Here is a 26469-nt window from a genome sequence, read left to right on the forward strand (position 1 = left end):
ACTCGGCAAAGCTGGGAAATTTGCAATTTTTTTGTTTGTTGCTTTCCTTCGAAAGCAAACACGCAAAACTCATATATAATACATGAGACAGCACACAAGCATTTAGCATCACACAAAACGCATACATAATCCATCACATACATCCATAATACATCACAAGCACATCGAACATCCATCACAAGCACATCCTCCTGCATAATCCATCACACGCACATCCAATGTGCAAATCCATGACAACATCTAAGAAGTCTTCATCCAACACAAGTCCTAGATCAAGAAAAGTCAATAAAACATGAAGGGGCACCACCTACTGCCACTGATCCCAATGGGAGCCTAAAGGGACACCTCCGTGCGGTGGTGGACCTATCCAGTCGGGGTGTGTGTGCTGAGGCGAAGGAGTCAGGTTCGAACCCGACGACTGTTACACAAAGGAGAATTGAATTTATTAGTATCTACACAAGCTAAAGGACTTGATCAACCATATATATATACTCACCGGAGTGCCTAGAGCCAGAGGAGTAGGAGGCACAACTGGAGCGAGCAGCGACTGGGGCACCACCACACCCGGGAGAGTGGTGCCGAGGCTCGACATGAATGAGAACATGTCCTGCATCCTCTGTGCCTCAGCCGCCCTCTGGGCCCTCAGGACCTCCCACTCGGCCCTCTCGGCCTCCCTCTGGCCCTCTCCCTCTCCCTCTCGACCCTCTCGGCCTCCCTCTCGGCCTCCATCCTCTCCACAGTGGCCTGCAATATTTAATCACCAACGTTTAAACAATGCAAATGCAAGGTACATGTGTAAAAGTAATGAACGGTGAATGAAATAGAACTAACCTGGAGTGCCGCCATCTGCTGTAGTGTGCTCGCCTGCCGAGGTCGAATGGGGATGGAGGAGCTCATGCTCTGTGCTCGGATCTAGGCGAGGTTGGGAACAGAGGTCGAGTCAACCATATTGGAGGCCATCCAGTACCGGCCGTGCTGCTTCCCTCCTCCGAGCCTCATCACGAGGTCGGTATCAAGGGGCTGGGTGGCGGGGTCGAAGTCCTCCCCATGCCGCTCACGGGCCGACGAGGCGTAGTCGGTGAGCTTGCTGTGGACGCTCGTGTTGCTGTACGCCTCGGGCCCATCCTCCGGGTTGTAGACGGTGTCCGGGGCTGTCGCCTTGCCCTTGTGTGCCATGGCGTACGCCATGAGCTCGTTGCATTCCTGGCCATCATGCGACTGGGACTGCGAGGAAAACACAAAGACGATTAGAAGTAATGAGAATTGAGCGTTAGAACAAATAAATAAATAAGTGCGTAGCGTGTACCCAGGCCTGGACATACGAACTGAGGGGCCGGTTGCCTTGGTGGTGCGCCAGCCCACCCATCTGCAGGCGGCACTCCCGATGGAGGGCGTGCCTCTCCCTCCACTCAACGGAGACCCACTTGTCCACGATGGCCACCCAACAGTCTCTGTGGGTGGCGCACCAAGAAGGACACATCTGCATGCCATCAAGTATTGTATTAGAAATGTTAGAATATAAAATGAAGGCTACCTATTCTTCATGGAATGAGTTAGTAACAATGTTTTATAACTTACTACGAGGTACTACTCCCTGGTGAGTGTCATGGTCCTAGCCTCGCTCTTCCCCGGGTACCGACCAAGGACGTCGCACGAGTGGTTGATGTGGCACTGCAGCCTCGCCTCGTAGTACAGGTCCGTGACTCGGCCCCTACATGCCCTGTCCTGCACCTTCGTCACCCAGGCAGGGTCATGCCCCTCCTCCAACGTGAAGAAGTCCTGCATATAGACATCATGTGTCCTTTCATTATTTCAAGAACGTCTAATGATTTCATAGTATTGAGCAATGTAGTGTGATGTAGACTCACCCAGAACTCACGCCTGATCCGCTCCTATACGGTGCCGTACACGGCGTCCACGGCGGAGTTGAAGTGGTCCCACGTCTAGGGAGGCGACTCAACCTGGGCGTGGGTGACCAAACCAGGGTAGTGCAGGTGGATCAGGCCGCCGAGGATCCCATTGCACTGCCGATGATTGCCCCCGGACACAAGTTCCCAGTTCCTACAGGAGTCAGTAAGAAGAATTGTTAGTCCGCAGTTCGGTTTTCAGCATATGAACAAGAAGAGATGCAAAATGAACGGATACTTACTTGTCGCCCTTGGGACGAATCATCAGCCTCCTCTGAAACGGGATCGGCCGCGTCGGGAGCTACGAGGACCCGCGCAAGTACGGTGCCGATGAGGTGCTCGAAGTGGAACCCCCTGCCACCCCCCAGAGGAAGTGTCACCCCCCGCCACCCCCCCAGAGGAAGTGTCACCCCCTCCTGTCTGGGGGGCTAGCTGCTGGTCCTCATCGTCAGTGGTCGTCGTCCGGTCCTCCTCGGGCGGGGGGACGGCAGACGACTGCACTGCCCTCCTCGGACGGCCGCGGGGGCGGCGGGCCGGACGGCTCCTCGCCTCCGCCTCCACCTCCGCCTCCTGAGTCGTCCTCGCATAGAGCGAGTTGCAGGTCCGGGTCCGCCTTCTGCCCGGCATTTTGTCGAGTGCCTGCAAATACAAAGAGTAAACCAGTTAGCACAATATAGACAAATATAGAGATGCAAAATGAACGAAACATAACTAGAAAATAATAATAATATAGAATTACATGAATTAGAAATAATCTTCAGGATCGGCAGCGGTCGGATCACAAGTGTCGTCATCACTAGCAATATTGTCTAACATTTCCGCCTCATCTCCATCGTTGTCATCAATGGCAACGCCAAACCGTAATCGCTCAAGCAGTGCTAAGTCTGTGGCATTTTGCACCTCTTCTCCATCGTCCTCATCTCCATCGTCCTCATCAATGTCATTGTCTACTTCCATGCCCATCAGCGAAAACATGTCTATGTGAAACATGCCATCTAGCCCCTCGGGTTGATAGAACTCCCCTGTATATGTGTTTGGGTCAAAGTTGTAATCCTCATAGTTTGGGACAGGCACTTTGCCATGCGTTGATACCAACTGCGCAAGGTACCAACCCTCAAGAGTGGGATCTTTTTGGCACGCCCATGGAAGATAATAAACTTGCATGGCCTGTTGAGCCACAATATAGACATCGTCTCCTTGATAGAGGAATCTTGTCGAATTTCAACTTGTCCAATCTCAGGGGCTCTTCTCGTGACATTGGGATCGAACCAATGGCATTTGAATATGACTGGCTTATGACCTCCGCGAAGCTCAAAGTTGAGCTCGTATATTTCTTCGACTATGCCGTAGTAGTCACGGTCATCAGTGCCGGGCGTACAAACTCCAGTATTCGTGGTTTTTCGATTGGGCCGACTGAGCTCGTGGCTTCTTGTGTGGAAGCGATAGCCATTCACATCATATACGGTGAATGACTTGACCCTATAGGGGAAGCCTTTGACAACCTGTTTCAACTCTTCATCCATTTCCGCATCCGTGCATGCCTGTAAGGTGGGGGCGGATAGATCATTACTCGCTCGTAGGAGCAAAGTGGGATGTCATAGATGGAACGATGTAAATTGGATGGTACCTTCTTTTCGAACCATGAAATGAAATCGGGCACACCATCTTTGAGAAGACTATCTTGTTCTTGAGGGGAAGGATCCCTATTTCCTGTCCAGTATGTATTCAGAAATTCCCTGAAAAAGCAAGAGACAAGGGGGTTGGATAGATAGACGATAGTGATGGCGTATGTAACAAGCTCATTGAGAACTTACTGCACATAAGGGTTCACTTCGTCAAGGTTCAACAACACATACAACATGATAGTGCACCACTCATCATTCCGCAAGGTCTTGGTGCTCGAAGCGCTTGCCCTGCCAAGTTGACCTTTGAAAAGGCTGAGATTTGATGACCTCTCGTCGGTGTTGTAACAAGGGATTGGATTGTGCACGCTAGGAAGGCTATCCTTATAGTATGATGTTGTGAAGTTTGACACCTCCTCAAGAATAAATGCCTCTGCCATGGATGCCTCAATTCTGGCTTTATTTCTACACTTTTTCCGAAGAACCTTTAGACATCTCTCGATTGGATAGCACCAACAGGCTTGCACGACCCCCCCCCATTCATGCCTTGTGAGGAAGGTGCAAAATCAGATGCTGCATTGAGAGGAAGAAGCTGGGTGGGAAGATCTTCTCCATCTTACAGAGCAACACAGGTGCCACTTTCTCTAAGTCATCAATCACGGCCTGAGATAGCTCCTTGGCACAAAGCTGGCGGAAGAAATAGCTCAACTCTGCCAGGACGCGCCACACATGCTCGGGGACGAAACCTCTGGTCATCGCTGGAAGGAGCTGCTCAATCCATATGTGGAAGTCATGACTCTTCATCCCTAACACTCGGTAAGTGGACACGTTCACTCACCTCCTCAGATTCGCCGCATACCCATCAGGGAACATTAACGACTGAACCCATTGACATACTTCCCTCCTTTGGTCCTTCTTCAAAACGAAATCGACCGAAGTCCTTTTTCATTTCTTGCTAGGTGCGGGAGTCTTCATCACTTGCTTTGGTCTATCGCACAGTGTTGCCAGGTCCACTCTTGCCTTAACATTGTCCTTTGACTTTTCTATGTCCATGAGTGTTCCCCAAAGCGCCTCGGCGATATTCTTCTCTGTGTGCATTAAATCAATGTTGTGTGGAAGAAGAAGATCGTTGAAATAGGGAAGCCTAGTCAAGCCCGATTTATGAGTCCACATGTGGCACTGACCATATCCATCAAAACGACCTTTCTCTTTATCAACTTTGAGAGCCTCTATCTCAGCGCGGATCTCGGCAACGGTCATCATCTGAGGTGCAGGATCGGTGACTTCAACACCTTTCATGAAGTTCTTGATGTCTCGTCTGAATGGATGGTCAAGGGGGAGGAACTGACGATGTTGGTCGAACGAAGAAAACTTGCCACCACTCTTCAGCCAAGTGAACCTCACACCTGCCTTGCATATTGGGTATGGGAACTTCCCGTGAACACACCACCCGCAGAATAGGCCATACGCCAGGAAGTCATGCAAGGAGTAGTGGTACCACACATGCATTATGAAGTTTCTCTTTGTAGCTCGGTCGTATGTCAGTACCCCCTTTTCCCAAGCATCGATCAAATCATCGAACACAGGCTCCATGAACACACCCATATTGTTCCCCGGATGTCTAGGAATTATCAGCGACAAAAATACGTTCTTAGGTTGAAAGATGACACCGAGGGGAGATTCAGGGGTATCACGAACATGGGCCAACAAGTGTATGGGGCCGTGGACAATCCATACGGGTTGAACTCATCTGTTGCCAACGCTACACGTACATTGCGAGCCTCCTCAGCTTTAACACGATGTATGCCATCGAAATGGGTCCAGGCGTCGCCATCTGATGGGTGTACCATCTTGTCCGGATTGTACCTTTTGCCATTTTTGTGCCATGTCATCTGTTTCGCGGACTCCTCTGTCATGTACAGCCGTTGGATCCTCGGTATGAAAGGAAGGTACCGTAGGACCTTCATAGGGATACTCAGCTGTTCCTTCTTGCCATCACTAGTGTCGACCTCTAGGTACCTAGAGGATTTGCACTTTGGACAGTGCGTTGCTCCCTCATGATCTTTCCTAAAAAGGACGCATCCATTTGGACAAGCATGGATCTGCTCATACGGCATCTTAAGTGCACGAAGAAATTTCTATGACTCGTACAAGTTCTTCGGCAGGATGTGATCCTCCGGAAGCAGGGATCCAAAAACTGCCAACATACCATCGAAGTTGTCCCGACTCATGCTAAACTGCGACTTCAACCCCATGATGCGTCCAATTGCATCCAGCTATGATACCATTGTCTTTTTCGTGCAAGGGCTTCTGCGCTGAAGACAGCATATCATAGAACGCCTTTGCGCTTTCCTCTGGCTTCTCCTCCAATCCTTCACCGAACCGTGCCTGCTGAATGTCATCCATCCAGTCTGCTACCCCGCCATCTCCATCATAATCCTCGAGACGCTGTCTCACCACCTCCTCTCTAATACGATCGGCTTCACCATGGTGGATCCAGCGGGTATAGTTTGCCGTGAATCCATACTTGATAAGATCTTCCCCCATGAGCCTCTTAATTTTTCTTTTCTTGTTGCCACATCTGCTGCACGGACACGGCATCCAGGCTGACCCTTTAGCAGCCTCGCCAAATGCATGCTCCAGGAAAGCATTGGTCTTGGTCATCCATTCTGGGGTCATACTTGCGTGGCCCGTGTACATCCACTCACGGTTATCCATCCTCTGGCACATGCATATATAAGCGAGTAATAAAAACTGCAGGTAAATCCACAAGGCGTTCCTACTATACATCTAATAGGTGAAGGATAGGTCCTAATCCCACCTGAGGATGCGTAGATGAGGTTGGCTTCCATGGTCCGCTCCTATCCAAGATAGAATTTCGGCAGCACCTCCCCGCTGTTCTCCCGATACACGTCCTAGCAGGGAGATTGTGTATCAGGAGAACAACGAGGAGGTGGTGCCAAAACTCTGTCTCGGACAGGAGCGGGCCACGGAAACCAACCCATCTACGCATCTGCGGGCTGTCCAAAAAACGTGGACAATCCGAAACAGGTACGGAATTTGGTATGTAAAGATCTGCATACCAACGACCGTATCTCTTTCGGATGGGAGACGCCTAACTGGGGTTACACGAGATACAAGTATGGAAGATGGGTTATACGTAGGGTGTCGGTGAGGTTAGGCTAGTGGGGCGGTGGTGAGTCGCTGCAGTGGCGAGGCGACGCGGTGCAGGCAGAACCGCAACGCCGACGAAGACGATTAGGGTCGCCGAGTGCCTCCCAACGGTCCTCGTCCTGCAAAGAAAAGGCAAATGGTTAGACTCCATTGAAAATTTCGACAGCACCTCCGCTGCACGGAGAGGTTCCCAAAACCTGCAGAAAACATTGGCATGAAGGCCAACAACCACATGTATACCAAACATAGGCACGAAGGCCATCAACCACATACATACAACAATAACTACTACTAACACTAAAACTATGAACAACAACTACAACTACTACTGTCACTACGACTTACTAACTAATACTAACACTACTAATTAACTACTACTACTAACACTACTACTTACTAACTAATACTAACATTAGGGCATACCTTGCCAGCGAGAATGCAAAGACCGAGGGCCGGCGACGACAACGGGGACGACCGCTATGGCGTGAGGGTCGACGAACCGAGGCGGCACCTTTCTTCTCCTCTCTTCTCCTCTTCTCCTCTTCTCCCCTTCTCCTTCTCTCCTCCCTTCTCTTTCTTCTTCTTCCTCCTCCCATTCTTCTCCTTCCTCCTTTCCTTCCTCCTCTTCCTCCTACCTCCTCCTCCTTCCTACTGTGGACGCGCGGGCACGGCGGGCGCGGTGGGCGTGGGCGCGGCAGGGCGGCTACGGCGCGGCGGCGGGGCGGCTACGGCGCGCGTGTGCGTGCGTGTGTGGTGTGTGCGTGGTGTGTGTGCGTGTGTCCGGTTTTTTTTATATTTCAAACCTCTTTGCCGAGTGCCAGATCCGGGGCACTCGGCAAATAAAGTATTTTGCCGAGTGCCCCCAATCTGGCACTCGGCGAAATAAAAAATTAATAAAAATCTTGTCCTGGCTTTGCCGAGTGCCTAGGGCTAGCACTCGGCAAAATATTCACTTTGTCGAGTGCCAAACCTTGGCACTCGGCAAAATAATTTTTTTTTGTTTTTTGCCACCAACTTTTTTTCTTAGATTTGTATTTGTACCATGAACAACATGTTCAAATTTGGCACAATTTCATTGTTGTTTGCTATATTTCTTCACTTTATTTCGTTTTCTTACAATTTTCTGGAAAATGTAGGTTTGAACTACAGGTGCATCGAATAATAGTTTTGATCCATTCCAAAAATGTTATTCTTGTTTATTAGTGTCACTTTATGCTAAATCTAGGAACTGTCTCCAAATTTCGATCAACGTTTTCAAATTTTTACCACCGCATATGCATGTGATATCACGACATCTCGCCAAGTTTCATGATTTTCGGGATTCGTTTGAATTTTATAGAATTAAATAACCACTCGCACGCAAGTTCGCGATGTTGCCCCGTGAGCACGTTGATCGAAATTTGGAGACAGTTCCTAGATTTAGCATAAAGTGACACTAACAAACAAGAATAACATTTTTGGAATGGATCAAAACTATTATTCGATGCACCTGCAGTTCAAACCTACATTTTCTAGAAAATTGCAAGAAAACGAAATAAAGTGAAGAAATATAGCAAACAACAATGAAATTGTGCCAAATTTGAACATGTTGTTCATGGTACAAATACAAATCTAAGAAAAAAAGTTGGTGGCAAAAAACAAAAAAAAATTATTTTGCCGAGTGCCAAGGTTTGGCACTCGGCAAAGTGAATATTTTGCCGAGTGCTAGCCCTAGGCACTCGGCAAAGCCAATATTTTGCCGAGTGCCAAACAGAAGGCACTCGGCAAAGAGGACGGCGTTGGGTACCGTTATCCCCGGGCGCCTCTTTGCCGAGTGCCCAACTTTGCCGAGTGTCTGGCACTGGGCAAAGTTTGGCTTTGCCGAGTGCCTTATTTTGCCGAGTGCCAGACACTCGGCAAAGCCCTATTTGCCGAGTGCCAAGTTTCGCCGAGTGTGGCACTCGGCAAAGGTGGCCTTTGCCGAGTGCCCGATATTTGGCACTCGGCAAAGATTTGAGCACAGCGCAAAATCCCGGTTTCCTGTAGTGCTTACATCTAAAACCTACTGAAATTAAAATAACATGTAATCAATTAATATATAGTTAAGCAGTCTTCTCCATCTGACTCCCTTGAATTAAATTAACATTGTCTAGAATAATGCCCAAACTAATTAAGTGAACAGGGTTTTACTAGTACTACTTGGGTTCCATGTGCGCGTGGCCAAGTCTCCACAATCCAAGGGGGTAGTTGGACATGTGAACAGTGAGCCGTACCTAATGGCTTTATCACATTCTTTGACCATAGCACCTGCAAACAAATATTTCAACATCAATCACACACAGTATCAGATGCTTCTGGTGCTGTACGTGCATGGTGCAGGCATGCATTGCAGAAAAGTTGACAGGGCTGATGAACTGATCTGAGCCGTTGGATAGATGCATCATGTCCTATTCACAACAACTTAACTTTGGTTGATTGATTGTAATAATAATAATAAAACGGCAATTTATTTGACTTTGAAGCAATGCAAAAGATTCTGAGAATGGAGACTGTTGACTCTTTGTCATGCGTGTACGCGTTGTGGCGAACAAATGGAGCTGGATTGTTAACGAACGAACTAACTAACCATGCATGACCACTTTTATTAGAGAAAGCATGGCATGGGTCATGGGGACATATCATATTTTATCATACTATACTCGGTAAAGAGCTATGACACATAGTATATAGTATCACTTTTGTAAAAGTGGATGAAAGGAGACTTTGAGTGTAGGTCAGTAGTAGTGCCCAACAAAGTTGACCATGCCCATGCATGCATGTCTGCAGCTAGCAGCCCATGCATGACGACGTGGATGACCGGAATGGTGAGCATGCAGCCGGATAAACTCCATCGATCAGATGACATAAATAAACAGTTGATGATAAAGTGCCGATGATGAGAGACTCGACGACCAATTGATCACCAAAAACCAAATGACGACTGTGAACGTAACAGTACGTGGATCCATGAACCATGATGCATGCATGATTGCTGGTGAGCACGTATATATATATACACAATGCAACGTGTAGCAAAACTAGCAGAGACGTGGCAGAAAAAAGCTTTGCTAGACGGTTGCTAAGAAAAGGGCACGTAGGTCGGTCGGCCGAGTCGTCGTAGCTTTACTCAAACCGTGTGTCGGCTTTCAGTTTGCTTCGATACGTACTAGAGGTCCAAGTGTTCCCATTCACCAGAACCACAACTTCACGGGTGCTGTCCTAGACTACAGTGATGCACTATGTGCCCTAGTTGGTGTGAAACGCGTGATTCCTGTGCGGCCGGCCAACACCTGCCTGCATGCCTTTATTTCGTCGATTGCTTTTCAACTCAAAGCCCAACAGATGAGCAGTAGCAGTAGGTGATGATGATACATGCATATATATATTATTATATATATATATATATACAAAAATCGTGATGTAATGCATGTAATCATATTTGATGCATACGTGGTCACGATATGAGACACACTGTAGTCTATACACAGAAACCAGGTACAGGTGTTTCTGCTATAAATATGGACCTCCTCCAGGCAATAAATCAAGGCAACTAGGCAAGCAAATTAAGGACGCTCTGCACTCGTCTTGTGCTTACGTACCGCCAGACGAAGACCATGGCCACTCGTGCATCAGCAGCAGCTCCTGCTGCAAGAAGGTGCAGCTACGTCGTGGCTCTCCTCTTTCTCCTCGCGCTTGCCGGCACCTCGTCAGCGCAGCTGTCCACCGGCTTCTACTCCTACTCCTGCCCCGGCGTCTACGGCGCCGTCAAGTCGATGATGCAGGCCGCCATCGCCAAGGAGAAGCGCATGGGCGCCTCCATCCTCCGCCTCTTCTTCCACGACTGCTTTGTCCAAGTACGTCGTCGTGCTCTGATGATACCATCACCGGTTGCTCTCGATCACTGCATGATGGTACTCAAAATTTGACCACCATTATGCATGCATGTATGTATAGGGCTGCGACGCGTCGCTGCTGCTGGACGACACGGCCAGTTTCCAGGGCGAGAAGATGGCGACGCCCAACAACGGCTCCGTGCGAGGCTTCGAGGTCATCGACGCTGTCAAGTCGGCCGTCGAGAAGGTGTGCCCCGGCGTCGTCTCCTGCGCCGACATCCTCGCCATCGCCGCCAGGGACAGCGTCGTCATCCTGGGCGGGCCGAGCTGGGACGTCAAGGTCGGGCGGCGGGACTCCACGACGGCGAGCTTCAGCGGCGCCAACAACAACATCCCGCCGCCGACGTCGGGGCTCGTCAACCTCACCTCGCTCTTCGCCGCGCAAGGGCTCTCCCAAAAGGACATGGTCGCGCTCTCTGGTAAGTACGTCGTTGCACTGTTATTTAATTAATTACCTACCAACTTCGAGTAATAAAATTTCTAAAACTGTTAACTCTCTTGTTATTACTTTTTACCATCTTTCTCTAATATAAATAACAAACTTGTACTACTAACTACTACTTAGATATGTTCAAAATTAACTACTTAGACATGTCCCAAAATGAACAACTGTAGAAGGAAGGAGAATAAAGCGACACTCCACACAAGCTTTGGACCTTTAATACCTTGACTTGATAAATAAACAGCTGGTAGACACTTTACCAGAATTGACAGCTCAGTTTTTGACTTAACCTTCTCCACATCACATACATATGACATGCATATATACATGGGATGTTAATTAGTTGTTAAAAAATAGGCATCGAGATTGAACTGAATCATAAAAAGTTGGTAAAGGTGACTGTGACACCCGAAGGCTGTCGGTATGAGTTTCCAGAAGAAACTAAAACAAGTTGTGCTTGCAAAAGCTTTACTTTTATGTTTCTGCATGTTATAAACCTGGCGATAATGCCGACTTCAACCAACTCTCTCTGTCTAAGTTGAAAGATCAGTTTGCATCAGATCGATATCTTAATTAGATGGAATACGAAAAGCAGTAAGCATATATACATCGATATATAAAGTCGATCGGTCGACATCTTTCCCAGCTAGATTGCAATTAACTACAACTACAGCCACACATAATGTTCCTTTTGTGTCGCTTCATAACTAGAATCGGATCCTCTTTTTCTTTCTTATTAATATATATATATATATATATATATATATATATATATATATATATATATATATATATATATATATATATATATATATATACATATATAGATATAGATTTATTACACAAGGTACCTGTTTATTTAAAAAGGAAAATATTCTAATTTATTTGAGTAAAGTCACCAATCTCCTTGTTATAAATAAATAAATAAATAAATTGGTCAATCAGTCATTTCTTCTATACTTTTGAATACTACTTAATTAAGTAATAATGTGTCATTATTTTATTTCCTTCTGTCTTTGCTGATTCATTTGCCTCTTAATTTTGCCAGGTGCTCACACCATTGGGCTAGCACGTTGCACGAACTTCAGAGCCCACATATACAACGACACCGACATCGACGCCGCCTTCGCAAAAACAAGGCAATCAGGTTGCCCAAGCACCTCAGGTGCAGGTGACAACAACCTGGCACCATTGGACCTTCAAACTCCGACCGTCTTCGAGAACAACTACTACAAGAACCTTCTTAGCAAGAAGGGCCTTCTACACTCTGACCAAGAGCTCTTCAACGGTGGCGCCACCGACGCGCTGGTCCAATCCTATGTTGGTAGCCAGAGCACGTTTTTCGCAGATTTTGTGACGGGTATGATCAAGATGGGTGACATTACACCATTGACGGGCTCCAACGGCCAGATAAGGAAGAACTGCAGAAGAGTTAATTAGTTCATTAAGAGATGATGAACTGCGAATAAACTATCTTTGAGGCTTGTTCTTCAGCTATGCGTGTTCAATGACTTTTTGTAGCTTTATATTTTTTTTAACAATTGTGAAATCATTGTGTGGTGTTGATGTGTTCGCATGTCATTTTTTTAAAGGATGAATGTATCACTTGTTGTTTATGTCATCTTTTTGTCCAATATATTTTGCATGAGAAAAAGACAATAAGTCCTGGCATGTGAAGTAAATATGAACAGTTAGAAGATGTCTCCAGAGATTGTGCAGATTCAGCCACGTTGAATATTTCATACTCTACCGCATGGAGAATCACCTAATTAAGGCATGCATTTGCCATGCCAAGCTACGGTTTCCCCAAAACAACTAACAAGCATATACTCCTATATAAGATGCATTTGTTGGTTAAGAGATAAACCTTGAGTGGCCCCTCTAATAAGTTCCTATGGTGGCTTGGTAGACGTGCCTCATCAATTTCTGACCAAAACCTTCTAACCTCCTGTGCTGTGCAATTGATCTTCTTCTGTACTTAATTTGCGCATAGAACATGCTTGCTCTCTCCCGCTTCATGAATGAAATAGGCACAAGCTCTCGTGCCGGTTCGTTAAAAAAAAGAACATGCTTGCTCTAAATGACTTCATAACATGATTAATGTGATATTTGTTTGGCCTTCTACCTTTTCAATAAAGCTTCCTAGCTAACAGATACTCCCTTGATCCTAGTATATAAGACGTAATCATTTTTTATTTAAGTCCTATAATACAAGGTGTCCTCTCTCTAGACACGCTCATATCGATGTAATAGTACTAGTATTGAGCGAGAATTAAATATATTCCTTAGTCTTTGAATCAGAGGTGGTTAGGCCACTCTATACTAGGATGGAGGGAGTATAAATACTCTCCCTAGTCACATATAAGTGACGTTGAGGGGGTTGCCTGAAGTCAATTATTTCAAACTTTGACCAATATTTTCTTATCATAATTAATATATCTATAAAAAAATAAATACAATTTTTTTATGAAAACTTTCAAATGCAACCTATAAAAAGTAACTTATTAGAGTTGTCAAAGGTAGACTTTAAATAACCGCAAAGCATCACTTATTGTGACTAGAGGAAATATTTGTTTGGTTAAATCTCCAAGCAAGCGAACTGATCATAGATCAGTTGGTTGGCTTCCGTGTGGTGGAACTTGCTCACCTAGGCTCAAGTCATCGACTTGGCACGGGTATTCGTATTTTCCTAGATTTATTCTAGGATTTAACGACACTATGTTTTCAGTGGTAGGCGACGTCCCTGTCGACATCGAGGCGCCCGTGGTAACTTCGTGAATCTCAAGATCTGCCGGCTTAGTCATTCGGAGATGCTCATAGGAGTAGGGTTTACGTACGTGTGTTTGTTTGTCTATCAAAGTTTGCGTTGAAAATATTGTATAAGCAATGCATATACAACTTACTCGATCTCTTTGTTGCTAAATAAATGATAATCCTCTAACATGGGCGTCCGTCCGTAACTCCCGTCTGGACGAGTGGCTCCCTAGGAGCGGGCTCCAAACAAAAAACAAAATTCTCACTCCCTCGTGCTTACCCCCCCCCCCCCCCACTCCTTCGTGCTTATCCGCCCGGCCCCGAAGCAGCATGGCCGCTCATTGTCCGCGCCCCTTACCCCACCATGCGCTCGTCAGCTACCGTGCCGTGCCCCATCGTCGGACTCGCCGCGCGCTCGTCCTAGACACCTGTGCTGCTTGTCCCTCATGCTTATCTGTCCCCACTCCTTCGTGCTTATCCGTCCGGCCCCGAAGTAGCATGGCTGCTCATTGTCGGCGCCCCTTCCCCCACCGCGCGCTCGCTGGCTACCACGTCGTGCCCCACCGCGCCGCGCCCCATCATCGGACTCGTTGCGCGCCCATCCCATACACCTGTGCTGCTTGCTCTGGTCCATCTTCCATCGCCGTTGCGCACGCTGCTGACCCGCCATGGCCACCGGGGCGCATGTGCCGTGCTTTAGCAGTTTAGCATGATATTCATCTATTTTTTTTGCTTCTTATTTTTGCTTAGTTTTCCAATGGTGTTATTAATTCGTCCTATAAAAAAACTAGAACCAATTAAATTGAGGTCAGAAAAGTGCAGCTGCATGCACCATACTGTAGTGTCGGTACAAGATGAACAACACCAGTTGCTGCTTGCGACTGGACGTGGAACAACATGATTGGAAAAGTACGCGTCACTGTTGTCCGATTGGACTTATTCTGCTGCCATGTCGGTTTCAAACTACAAAGACTAGTATATCTTGATTCAAATTGCCTATTAATTTACACGCATATAGGAGTATAGCAATTGCTATCTTTGCTCTCTTTTGTTCCCGATTTATCTTTATGTGATTCATTTGATTTTCGAGGAATCGACTAGCATCTTGATATTAGTAGTACTGGTTTATCAACTTGCACTATTACAAAAAAAGCACTATAACTGCCGTTGCTTTGGAATGAACAATGATGATGTGTTACTACTACCGATTCATGGCTACAACCAGTAGTAGTGGTAGTGTAACCGACGGTACATAAGTTTTCACTGCTGATTATTTGCAACTACTATCTCCAATCTAATAGCCTGTGACTATATAGCTTGCTAGCAAGTAATACCCTTCTAGCTAGGTCTGATAAACATGTATATTTGCATTGGTCTCCAATCCGCCGAACACCCAACAATTGCGGTGGAACAAAGTCTCCACTTTCGGCATTTAGCATTGAATTCATTTGACTGTAACACTATACATATAAAGGGTCTCTATAACTATATAACTACTTCAGTCATTATCAATTATAAGATTCATAACGTACCTACTGTCCGCTCTTTGTTGTATCTGGAAAAACGCGCCTCCTTGCAAGTTTTTTTTTACCATATATCATCTCTCTCTTTTCTCTTTTACAAAAATCTTCATTAGTTTGTCGTTATAGAGACGTGTTCGTTCAGAAGATAAAAAAGTGAAGTCAGAGCAATTTAAGTAACCAAGTTTGAGTAAACTAAAAAAAAAAGAGGAGAGGTGTGTCAAATTCAGGCAGCTGTATCTGTAGGGCGCAAACCACACAGGACGACCGCCGCCGCCCTACTCTCCGGTGCCGCCAGTCCAATTTTCCAGCAGTGTGTGGTAAGGTAATATATCATTTGCATGCAATGGGGTCTTCAGCGAAAAATATGTACTGCTGTCTGCCTCTCCTCTTGCACAAACTGCTGCAGTACTTTTTACCCAAAGTTTGGACCGAAGACAAACTAGTCAAAAAGATTTTCAGATGTAGTCACAGATTACTTGAATTTTCCACACATGTGAACACAATCTAGAACCTGGAATCATAATGTAGAGGTGGATAGATGACGGCTTTAATTTTACCCTACTGAATTAGGGTCAAACATATATCCACCGTCTCTTCTGTCGATCACTTGTTTATATATATCACACTACTAAATGGGGCCTAGATCAGCTGACTCGCTTGTTTACTAGCTAGTGCTAGCACCTTAGCCGTATGTATATGCATCTTTCTCATTCCAGTTCGACGGCTACACAAATAAATAAATTCACATAGCCCTTCTTATAATTAATTTATTCATTATTTATGATATATAGTGTTGATAATTAACTTGCTGCTCGTTTACTTCTTTCAATCAGATAGAAGTAGGATGAATAGTTCAGTCAGAGGTTAGCTTCAGCTAGTTAGTAGTCTAGTGCTAGGCATGTGAGATGGGATGTTTGTTTTAACTCTGCCCGGTGCTGTTTTTGACTTAGGCCTTGTTTAGATTACCCCCAAATTCCAAGTTTTTTCACTCTCTCTCCATCACATCAATTTTTAGCCGCTTGCATGGAGCATTAAATGTAGGTAAAAAAAATAACTAATTGCACAGTTTAGTTGGAAATCACGAGATGAATCTTTTGAACTTAGTTGGTCCACGATTGGACAATATTTACCAAATAAGACGAAAGTGCTACTATTCATCGGGTTGAAAAAATCTTCAATCTAAACAAGGCCTTATTGTTTGTTGATTCTTCTCTGCTGCTACAAGCCAACAATGGAGTCATGATTGGGTGAGAAAAGGTCATCATCTCCTTATCCTTGGGTTCGGTATCTCTCCAATCTGATACAATTCTCTGAAGTGCTAGTGTTTTGCTGTTTTCTCCAGTCCATCTTAATGAAGGCGCTCCTGCTATCTCTTGTCAAAGAAACAGTTCCTTCAATTCGTAGGCTCGTGTTTTCTCATGTATAGTTGTTCGGTGGCCACCCACCCACTTTGTTTAATGCTCTTAGAAGTACCTAAATTGAACTTCTACTGTAAATTATGGTCCCGTTCGTTTCTCTTATAATCCGTATTTTTCAGCCGAGACAGTGTTTTTCTCTCACAATAAATCAGCCGAAACAGTGTTTCGGTTTGTTTTTTCAACGAAGCGAACGGAGCCTATATGTTTATGTAGGGCAAGCGATACCGCCAATACGCACACGCCATGTTAGCTACTCCCCCATTCTAAATTGTAGTTCACTTTAGATTTGTTCTAAGTTAAAACCTTTTAACTGTAACTTTAACCAAGTTTATAGAAAAATTAACGCATCAACATATACAATATAAAATTAGTTTTGTTAAATTTTCAATCAAATGTGTCTTGATAATGCATTTATTTGAACTTAGATATTAATATATTTTTATAAAAACTTTGTCAAAATTCATATTAGCTTGAACTTTTTAGGTCATCATCCCATGCACATATATATCGACTATCCATTGCTTTTTAGCTGGCAACATGCTTTGCATTTGACAAAGCTTACACAAGTAATTAGCCACACCAAACACACTCAGCCTAAATTGATATCTGCCTACGGAGAAGCTCCATCCATCCCATGTTCTTTTCTTGCACATTTTTCTTTCTCTTGACGCAGATAACAGCCGACAGTGGTATGTTCATCAGCAAGCTATAGCTTGCAGAGACTCTTCCTTCACATGTAATGCATTATTGCGATAACAGAAGGATGGGAGAAGGGTAGCTGGTCACCTGCTGCAATGACATGTGTGTTGCGGCCTGATGCCTACCCACGAACTAATTGGTGATCAACACCAAATCTCTGCAGATCAGCGACATTTCATCTGTTTAACAATAGACTTTCGCCTGATGAGAAAATGGAAATTAAAGCATGTCCACTCCAAGCCTTTCAGCTAAAATAATTAAGAGAGAATGTGCATTCAACTTTTTTGGTCTTGCTAGGTTGGTAGTATCATCCAACACACACTTCGAAAAAAATGTCACATCCCTTTCAAGTTTCAACAATTCTAGTACCATGTGCACGCAAAGCATGCAGCTACCATTCTGATTCCCAAAAGCATCTTAGCGTGAAACTGAGCTGCCTCCTCCTTCCGGCACAAACACAACAGATTAACAGCTTTGGAATTGTCAAAGCCTTAGACATACCTATCAACATATCGTTGTACTTCCTCCAGTCACGGTCCTCAAATGACTACTAATTTTTGTTATAGTGTATTAGTGTATAATTTATAAAGTGTAAACAATTATACTATTATGAAAATAGTCTACATATAGTTTTAGAACGTCCCAAGTGAACACATGCATCAAGTAATTTATCATGAACTTCTAATTGTTGTCTGCATGCAACTCAAAATGAAATGAAGCATTTGCTAATCGTACCATGCGCTAGTGAGGTGGGTTGTTAGTCGACGATGTGTGAACTGCATGCCTCCCTTATATAATTAAAAAGTTTAGGGATTTATTTAATAAAAGCGAAATTACCATGCTTAAAACACACACCAAGTCCTCGTCCAGGTAACATGCTGCATGCATGCTAAGTAGTAGTTAGTACTCACACACTTCATGACAAGCTTGTTGTATTGTCAAGGCAACTGCTCTGACCGTGAGCGTGAGGGTGTACAATTTTGCCCTATTCACAGCAACTTAACTTTGAAGCAAAATGGCCCTCGTGCATCTCTCGCTCGAAGACACTTGACTACTGCTCCAACAATATGTTCTGGATTAGGGACTTTAAAACAAATAGATAATACTATTATATATGTAATGTTGAAAGCATGGTTAATTTGTACAGGTTCAGATAAATAACCGTCACTGCTACAGTGTACATTGTGGTACTGGTAGCCTTGCATGCATACAAGTTTGACCACTCCTCAGCTCGCCGGCATACATGTCGTCTCTTATTCCACGAGACCCATGCATTGCATGGGCAGTACTAGCAGCGCTGGCCTCTGAATGATGCTGTGCAGCTGCTGACAAAGATTTTAATCTGATAAGCAAAAAAAAATTTACTGGGAGGCCGCATTATGGGGCAACATGACTAGTACCACACGCAGCTAACTACTAGCCTTCTCAGAGACTGATGAAGAAAGGGTAGCTTCGCTGAACCGTCCCAAGATTAGAAAAAAGGGGGCATATATATGCATGCAGGGAGCATGCCCTGCATCTGTAGGGTACCTTTAGGAAACCATGTTGCTCTTTTCTGCTTTGCCAGGTGTATGAACATGCCCAAAACGTTCCCATGCATTCCGTGCATGCTGTCCTAAACTACAGCTTGCAGATCGAGATGCTTGGCAATGCAGGCTTCAACAACTCTGCATGTGTTGTCGTCATCCTAGGTACCTGGTTCTTGCTAGCTACTACCAAACTCTCGAGTGCACAATACATTAAAAAAAAAACATGCGCGCTGAAGGTAAGGTACGTACACACTTGGCTGGTTCCTGATTTCCTGTTGGGCAGGCAGCATATAACTAACCAGCTTGATTGGCGGAGGATCATCGGTTGCTTTTCAACTCAAAAGTCCAACAAAGCAGGTGAAGTCGTCGTACCATAAGTCCACACTCCATACATACATGATGTAACCAATAACCAAACTAGCTAATCATATGTTAGTTTTGGACGCATGCATGCCCTGTGCTAGACTCACTACTACAGAATGGACCTGTTGTCCCGGGCGGTAACAGCCTTTAGTCCCGGTTACCGCGCCGGGACAACGATCCCGGGACTAAAGGTGGAACCTTCAGTCCCGGGTCATCGAGCCGGGATTAAAGAGGGACCTTTAGTCCCGGTTGGTAACACCAACCGGGACTAAAGGACCTCCAGCCGAGCGAACCTGGCGCACCCTTTAGTCCCGGTTGGGGTTACCAACCGGGACTAATGGTTCACCCTTTAGTCCCGGTTGGTAACCCCAACCGGGACTAACGGTTCCTTTTCTTTTTCTTTTTTTTTGTTTAATTTGTTTTCAGTTCAGTTACACGTATTTGTTTAATATATAATATGTTTTTATGTACGTATTCTACGTTGCTAATATAAATACACGCATGCATATAATTACATCTAATTCTCATCTTGAGCATTATTATATTCGAATAAAGTATGAAACTATATATATTATAGATATATATATATATATATGTGTATATACAACACTTTCATAATCTTGTTCTCGAAAATAACGATATCAATAAACATTTAATTTACATCATTTATTCCTTAAGATCAAAGTAGAACTCGCCGTTGGGATTTAGCACTTTTTCTAGAAGATATCCTGCTATTGACTCTTGAACTGCTTTCAGATGGTCTTTTTGCATGACCCTTCGTTTCAACCATTCAGTCTTGCATTTGAAATAAAAGGAAAAGTATTAATACACATATATGTATATATATTCTTTTAAAAATAAATAAATATTGATATATACGTACTCTGAGGACATCTTCAGGAGTTCTTCTTATGTGCGCAGTGATAAATTCACAAACGTAGTATCCACACAAGTTATTACCTGGTTCCTGCCGCAAACACCACTGTACGAGAAGAAGATTATTCTCATCATCTCACACGTAAATTGAAGTACGATATAGTAATTAAACACGTGGGGAAGTGTATATAGTACAACTTACTGGTATTTCAACTACATTAAGTGGTGCCTTGCAATCTTTGCGATGTTGCCGAATAAACTCTTTCCAAACCCTGTGCGACCAATAATGTACGATCGTTAATAAATTATGGCAAAGTCTATTCAATAATAGTTGTGCGCGAGAGATCGAAATTACCCCTGGATAATATCTATCATATCTTGGTATAGTGCCCGTTCTTTTCTCAACGAGTCAAAGATTAGTAACCGACTTGAGTTTAACTCAATGACAATGAGTATCCAGTGAAAACTGCATTGGTTTATACACACACGTACATGCATATAAGTTGTATTGATATTACATAAAATGTGTAGACTACATTATTATTAACACTTACTCAAAGTTGTACGGGAAAAGTATTGTTGTCTTGTCGTGCTGCTTCACGAAGAACTTCATGATATTCCTCTGTGCTTCAGATACCCAGTGGTCCTTGACAATAATATCGGTTTTGAATACGATATAAGGATCAATGAAGCCAACACTGGTGTCTTGTATTCTTTGGAGCTCTGACATCTGGAATCTATATATAAATATAAGTTACATGTGAGGATAATTATATACACGTACGCATGGAAGTGAGTTTATTAAATAAAAGTAAGAATCACTTACAAACAAAAGGAGCTCATGATTGATTTGTCCAGAGCGTCCAAGTGGAATAGTTGATGCAATTCTTCGAAACTAATATGTAAGATGTCATCGCCACGGAAGTAATGATGGTCTCTAAATCTGACAAAGATCCACTGCTCACCCCTGCCACACGCCTGCATGTACCACTTGTTGAGCAAGTACATTTGCGTACCCAATTCATTCAGAGCCGCAGGGTTGTACAGACTTTTGCCATATTTATAAGTCTTCCAGGTATCAACTTCCAGGTTCTGGATTGGAGCTTTGCCCGTCAATTGATCCAAGGTTAAACCAGTATCTTTAAAAAAAGCATTAAGGGCTTGAACCGACACTTCTCCAGAGTTGTCTGGTCGATAGACTTCTATGTTGGAACCATATTCATTAGCAACAACAAGATTTTGCATTGGTTGCTTCTGTTGTCCGAGCTGTGGGACATCCTTCCCTGATGCTCTTTTCCTTTTCTTATCTGCATCATGTGACTTCACGAGGGAGCGGTCATAGTCTGATAGTGGCGAAGGCTTACGAAGTTCAATCAACTTTTTCTTGTGAGCATCGACCTTCTGCCTCAGCACATCTCGTGGTATGTAAAAGTACGGCTTCTCCTTAAGCTTTGCTTGACTCTTGTTTTTGATATCTATAAAAAAATCTTTTACTTTTTTGTCTTCTTCAGCTGCTATTTGCTCATCAGTCTTTTCAGGAAGTATTTCTTGAGAAATAACTCTTTTTCTTGGGGTCTTCTTTGCCGCCGGGACCTTAGACGTCTTTGTAGTGCGTCGCTGTGGAGGGGGTGGGGGCGGTGTTGGAGATCGGCGTGGAGGCGATGAGGCCAGTGTTGGTGGAGACCGGCGTGGAGACGTTGGAGATCGTTGTGGAGGCGGTGGGGCCGGTGTAGGAGTTGGAGATCGTTGTGGAGGCGATGGGGCCGGTGTAGGAGTTGGAGATCGTTGTGGAGGCGATGGGGCCGGTGTAGGAGTTGGCGATCGCCGTGGGGATGAAGTCGTCTCGCCCCCCGCGACGCTGTGATGAGATGGGGAATGAATGATTAGGCTAGGCTGGGGAGAGACCCTGCTATAAAAACAATTTGTGTGTCAATTATTTTTGAAGCCAATAGAAAATTAATGGAAAATAATATTTCATTCACTTTCATTCGTACCTAGGGTGAGGTAGGGGAAGCGGTGGCGCCCCAGGAATGATGATGAAGCGTTTGCGCCATTGAATAAATGTCTTCTCTGTTTCTCCTAGTGTCTTCTCCCCATCACCACCTTCAATGTCAAGAGGAACATTGCTGTAACCTTTGAGCACTCTATCGACCGAGACGCTAGCATATCCAGGTTGAATAACTGATCCATGGATTCTTGGTGTCTTCGTTCGGTCTATTGGAGATACAACCCCGACAGCCACCATGATTGATGCATTACCATCTGGAATGTGCAGCTCACATTTTGTTAGAGGCTCGGTAATGTCATCAACAGGGAAGCGCAACCCAGCGTCGTCTTGAATAACTGGCAGCTCCGTAGAAGCACAACTGCTTTTCATCTGACCAACGGGGCTAATGGTGACTCCCGGCGTTGATTGCGATTGCATTTGACTCATTGCTAGCTGCACTTGCCTCTTGATCTCCTCCTGCATTCTTGCCTCAAGAGATTTTTCTCGTTCACGTGATTCAAGCAATGCTTGTCGTGACTCATCAACAAATTGCTCCAATGCACGAATTCGTTCTGCCTCCTCATCCTTCTTTCTCTGGCGGCTTCTGTAGGTATCCTTGTCTGCTGGGAATGCGTGTAGCCACGGAACCGCCCCATAGCCTCTTGTTCGACCACCGTGTTCGGGATTCTCTAGGGCATATGTCAATTCATCCTTCTCTCTGTTGGGCTTGAAAACACCACTATCAGCTTCTTCCCTAGCACGAGCTAGTCTCTGTGTTGCTCTCTCAATTTTTTGGCCGAAAATTAGCTTGCCAGTGTCTGGGTCTAGGCTTCCCCCATGAGCGTAGAACCAATTCTTCGCGCGTTGAGGCCAGTTCTTTTCTATTGTTTCAGGTATGATTCCCTTGGCAGTAATCTCTGCTTCTAGGTTCTGCCACTTGGGAATAGCACTCCTATAACCACCTGATCCCATGCGATGATGGTATTGCTTCTGTCGGGCATTCTGCCGATTCCTCATCACACGTTCCTCACTGTCTTGAGATGTCTTGTATTCTACGAAGGCATCCCAATGGGACTCCAACTTGACAAACGCCTTAGCATTGAAATTCGGCGTAGCATTCTTCAAGATAAACTTTTTATACAATGTCTTCTTCCAACTCTGGAACAATGTTGCCATCTTCTTCATTGTCCAATCCCTCACTAGCTCCTTCAAAGCATCATCTGCTTGTAATGTGAAATGCTGAGTGATATCTCTCCAAGCTAGGTTCTTATCACGATCAGATACAAAACTAACATTAGGAGCGGATATCTTCTGCTTCCATTCACGAGCACTAACTGGGATCCTATCCCTTACAATGAACCCACATTGATTGACATATGTCTGAGCATGTGGTCCCAATGGTTTGCCGGTGTCGGTGTCGAATTCTGATATTATGAAACGGCCCTCTAATGGCTTTTTTGGCCCTCGGACTTTCCTACTTTTGTCGGTGGTTGATGTAGATCCAGAGACCGGCTACATGAGTAGAAACACAACGATTAACAACAAATATACGTACGCATGCGTCTATAAGAGATGATAGATAATCGAATATACCTCGCCAGTATTTTCTTGCGCGACAATTTGTTGATCTTCAACCACCGGCATATTCAGGATATCATCATAATCAGCAAAGTACTGACTCGTGTCATCTACATCCACATTGGTGCCGGCGTTGATAATATCCGCCATTATGTCATCACTCAAGTTATCATCCGGAGCAGCCATTTGTATCTTCAAGATAACACATAGATAGAATTATTATGGTACATAACATAAGTACATGTGATAACACATATAGAATTACTAAATCCAATTAAATATAATAACACATAATATTTCATAAGGATAAACAATAATAAGGTATAGGCTTTGGAATCGAATCAAAAACACTTTCGATCCAAAAACATGGAAATAAGTACATGTATATATATACACATAGAATGATACAATATATTTTCTCTCTCTCTCAACACATAGAAATAAGTGCATATGTCTATATCTCTAGATATGCATGTGATAACACATTGAATGTCTCTCTAGATACAATTTTCTCTCTCTCTCAACACATGAAAATAAGTACATGTATATATACATATAGAAATAATTAAGTACATATGTATACCATATAGAATCTCTCTCTAGATATATATAAGAGATAGAATATATAATTACTAAATCCAATTAAATAAATCCAACATGAAATTAGATAAACTAGTAATAGATAATACATTTTAAAAAATCTAACTAACTAAAAAATTACCTAAAAAACTAACATATATCACCTAACAATCTAACTAACATATATCAATTATCTAATAAATCTAACTAACTAAAAATCTAACTAACATATATCAATTATCTAATAAATCTAACTAACTAAAAAATCTAACTAACATATATCAAAAACTATCTAAAAAACTAACTAAAAAACTAAATAACTACTAAATATTGTTTATTAGTATTATCTAAAAAAACAATGAAAAATCCAACATTATAATCGATCGACGACGGCAGTGAGGCCGGGCGGGCGGGCGAGTTCGACGACGAGGCCGGGCGGGCGGGGCTCGACGACGGTAGACGAGGCCGGGCGGGCGAGGCTCGACGACGGCAGCCGATCGAGAGCGCAGTAGAGATCGAGTTCGACGGCGGTGGGCGCGCGGGAAGCCTCGGCGACGGAGGGTGGGATCGGGTGCAGCGGCGGAGACGGTGTGCGGCGCGATGCGGGCCGGGAGAATGGCGCGGCCGGGTGGGGGTAGACGACGACGGCGGCGCGGCAGGACGAGCTCGACGACGGCGGATGGCGCGGCCGAGACGAGATCGAAGATGAACAGAACAGACGTTCGATATATATAGGCCGGGACCCTTTAGTCCCGGCTAGTAACACCAACCGGGACTAAAAACCCTTTAGTCCCGGCTGGTATTACCAGCCGGGACTAAAGGCCCAACCCTTTAGTCCCGGCTCGCCTTACAAGCCGGGACTAAAGGCTTTTAGTCCCGGTTGGTTTGACCAGCCGGGACTAAAGGTATTTTTGGGCGCGCAACGAAATTGCCGCCCACCCTTTAGTCCCGGTTCTTAGTCTGGGCCGGGACTGAAGGCCTAAAAGTTTTGGCAACCCGCCAGCGTAATTGGCCTGGGGTTTTGATTTTGTTTAATACTAGGTTAAACAATTAATTCCATATCAACTTCAATACTTTGCAATATTTATTTTAAAAAATACTATTGATTAACTAATTATTTATTGTAAATAGGAAAATTTTGTAACCTAAAGTTTTTAATTTCTTTTATGAATATAGAATATAAATGTTACTAATACTAAGTATTTTGTTAATGCAAAAATATATTTGTAACTTAAAATTAATAAAACTAATATTATTCGATAGGAAATTTATTATCACATTATTGTAACGTCAATGTTTCAATTTTTTTTCGGTTTTTGACCAAAATTGACAGGAAATTTTTGTTAAACCTATAAAAATAAAGAAAATATAGTATTTTTTGTTGTACAACTTTTTCAAATGAAAAAATGGCCTATATAAGGATTGTTGTTTTTTCAATTCGACCAAAATTAACAAACTTGGTATTCAAAACTTTTCAATTCGAAGTCATTTAGAGTCCATAATACTAGGGTCAAAGTGTTGTTTTTTTCATTTGACCAAATTTGACTTGGTCAAACTTGCTCAAATGAGACACTAAATGACCTCAGATGAAAAAACTCTGAATACCAAGTTTGATCATCTCAGCAAGATCTACAATTGTTACATAGATCATTTTCCCATTTGAGAAATTTTTATCAAACACTAGTCACAATTTTCCTTATCTCTTATAGACTTCTAAAACTATGTCACACACTTGTGAAAATTGAACTACATTTTGTTCAAGCTTTCTCAAATGAAAAAATGGTCTATATAAGGATTGTAGATATTGATGATATGAACAAACTTGGTATTCAAAACTTTTCAATTTTAGACAATCTAGGGTTCCGAAAACTAGTTTGTAGGCGTCGAAATTTAAAAATCATAAATTTGAACCGTCCAAACTTTCTCAAATGGAAAGTTGACCAAAACAACAATTGTAGATCTTTTTGAGTTTAACAAACTTGGTATTCAAAACTTTTCAATTCGAAGTCATTTAGAGTCCATAATACTAGGGTCAAAGTGTTGTTTTTTCATTTGACCAAATTTAACTTGGTCAAACTTGCTCAAATGAGACACTAAATGACCTCAG

At 43.9% G+C, this 26469-nt stretch overlaps 1 protein-coding gene across 1 annotated transcript; it reads left to right on the forward strand.

Annotated features, from left to right (window-relative positions):
• The first annotated feature begins 10258 nt into the window (after nt 1-10258).
• On the forward strand, nt 10259-12692 carry LOC136487486 (peroxidase 4-like). Its single transcript, XM_066484611.1, has 3 exons — nt 10259-10575; nt 10676-11033; nt 12105-12692. Exons 1-3 carry the CDS (start codon nt 10336-10338, stop codon nt 12494-12496), a joined length of 990 nt encoding a protein of 329 aa, XP_066340708.1. The 5' UTR covers nt 10259-10335; the 3' UTR covers nt 12497-12692.
• The last annotated feature ends 13777 nt before the right edge of the window (nt 12693-26469 follow it).

Source organism: Miscanthus floridulus, chromosome 10 (genome assembly GCF_019320115.1).
Source record: "Miscanthus floridulus cultivar M001 chromosome 10, ASM1932011v1, whole genome shotgun sequence".
Classification (NCBI taxonomy): Eukaryota; Viridiplantae; Streptophyta; class Magnoliopsida; order Poales; family Poaceae; genus Miscanthus; species Miscanthus floridulus.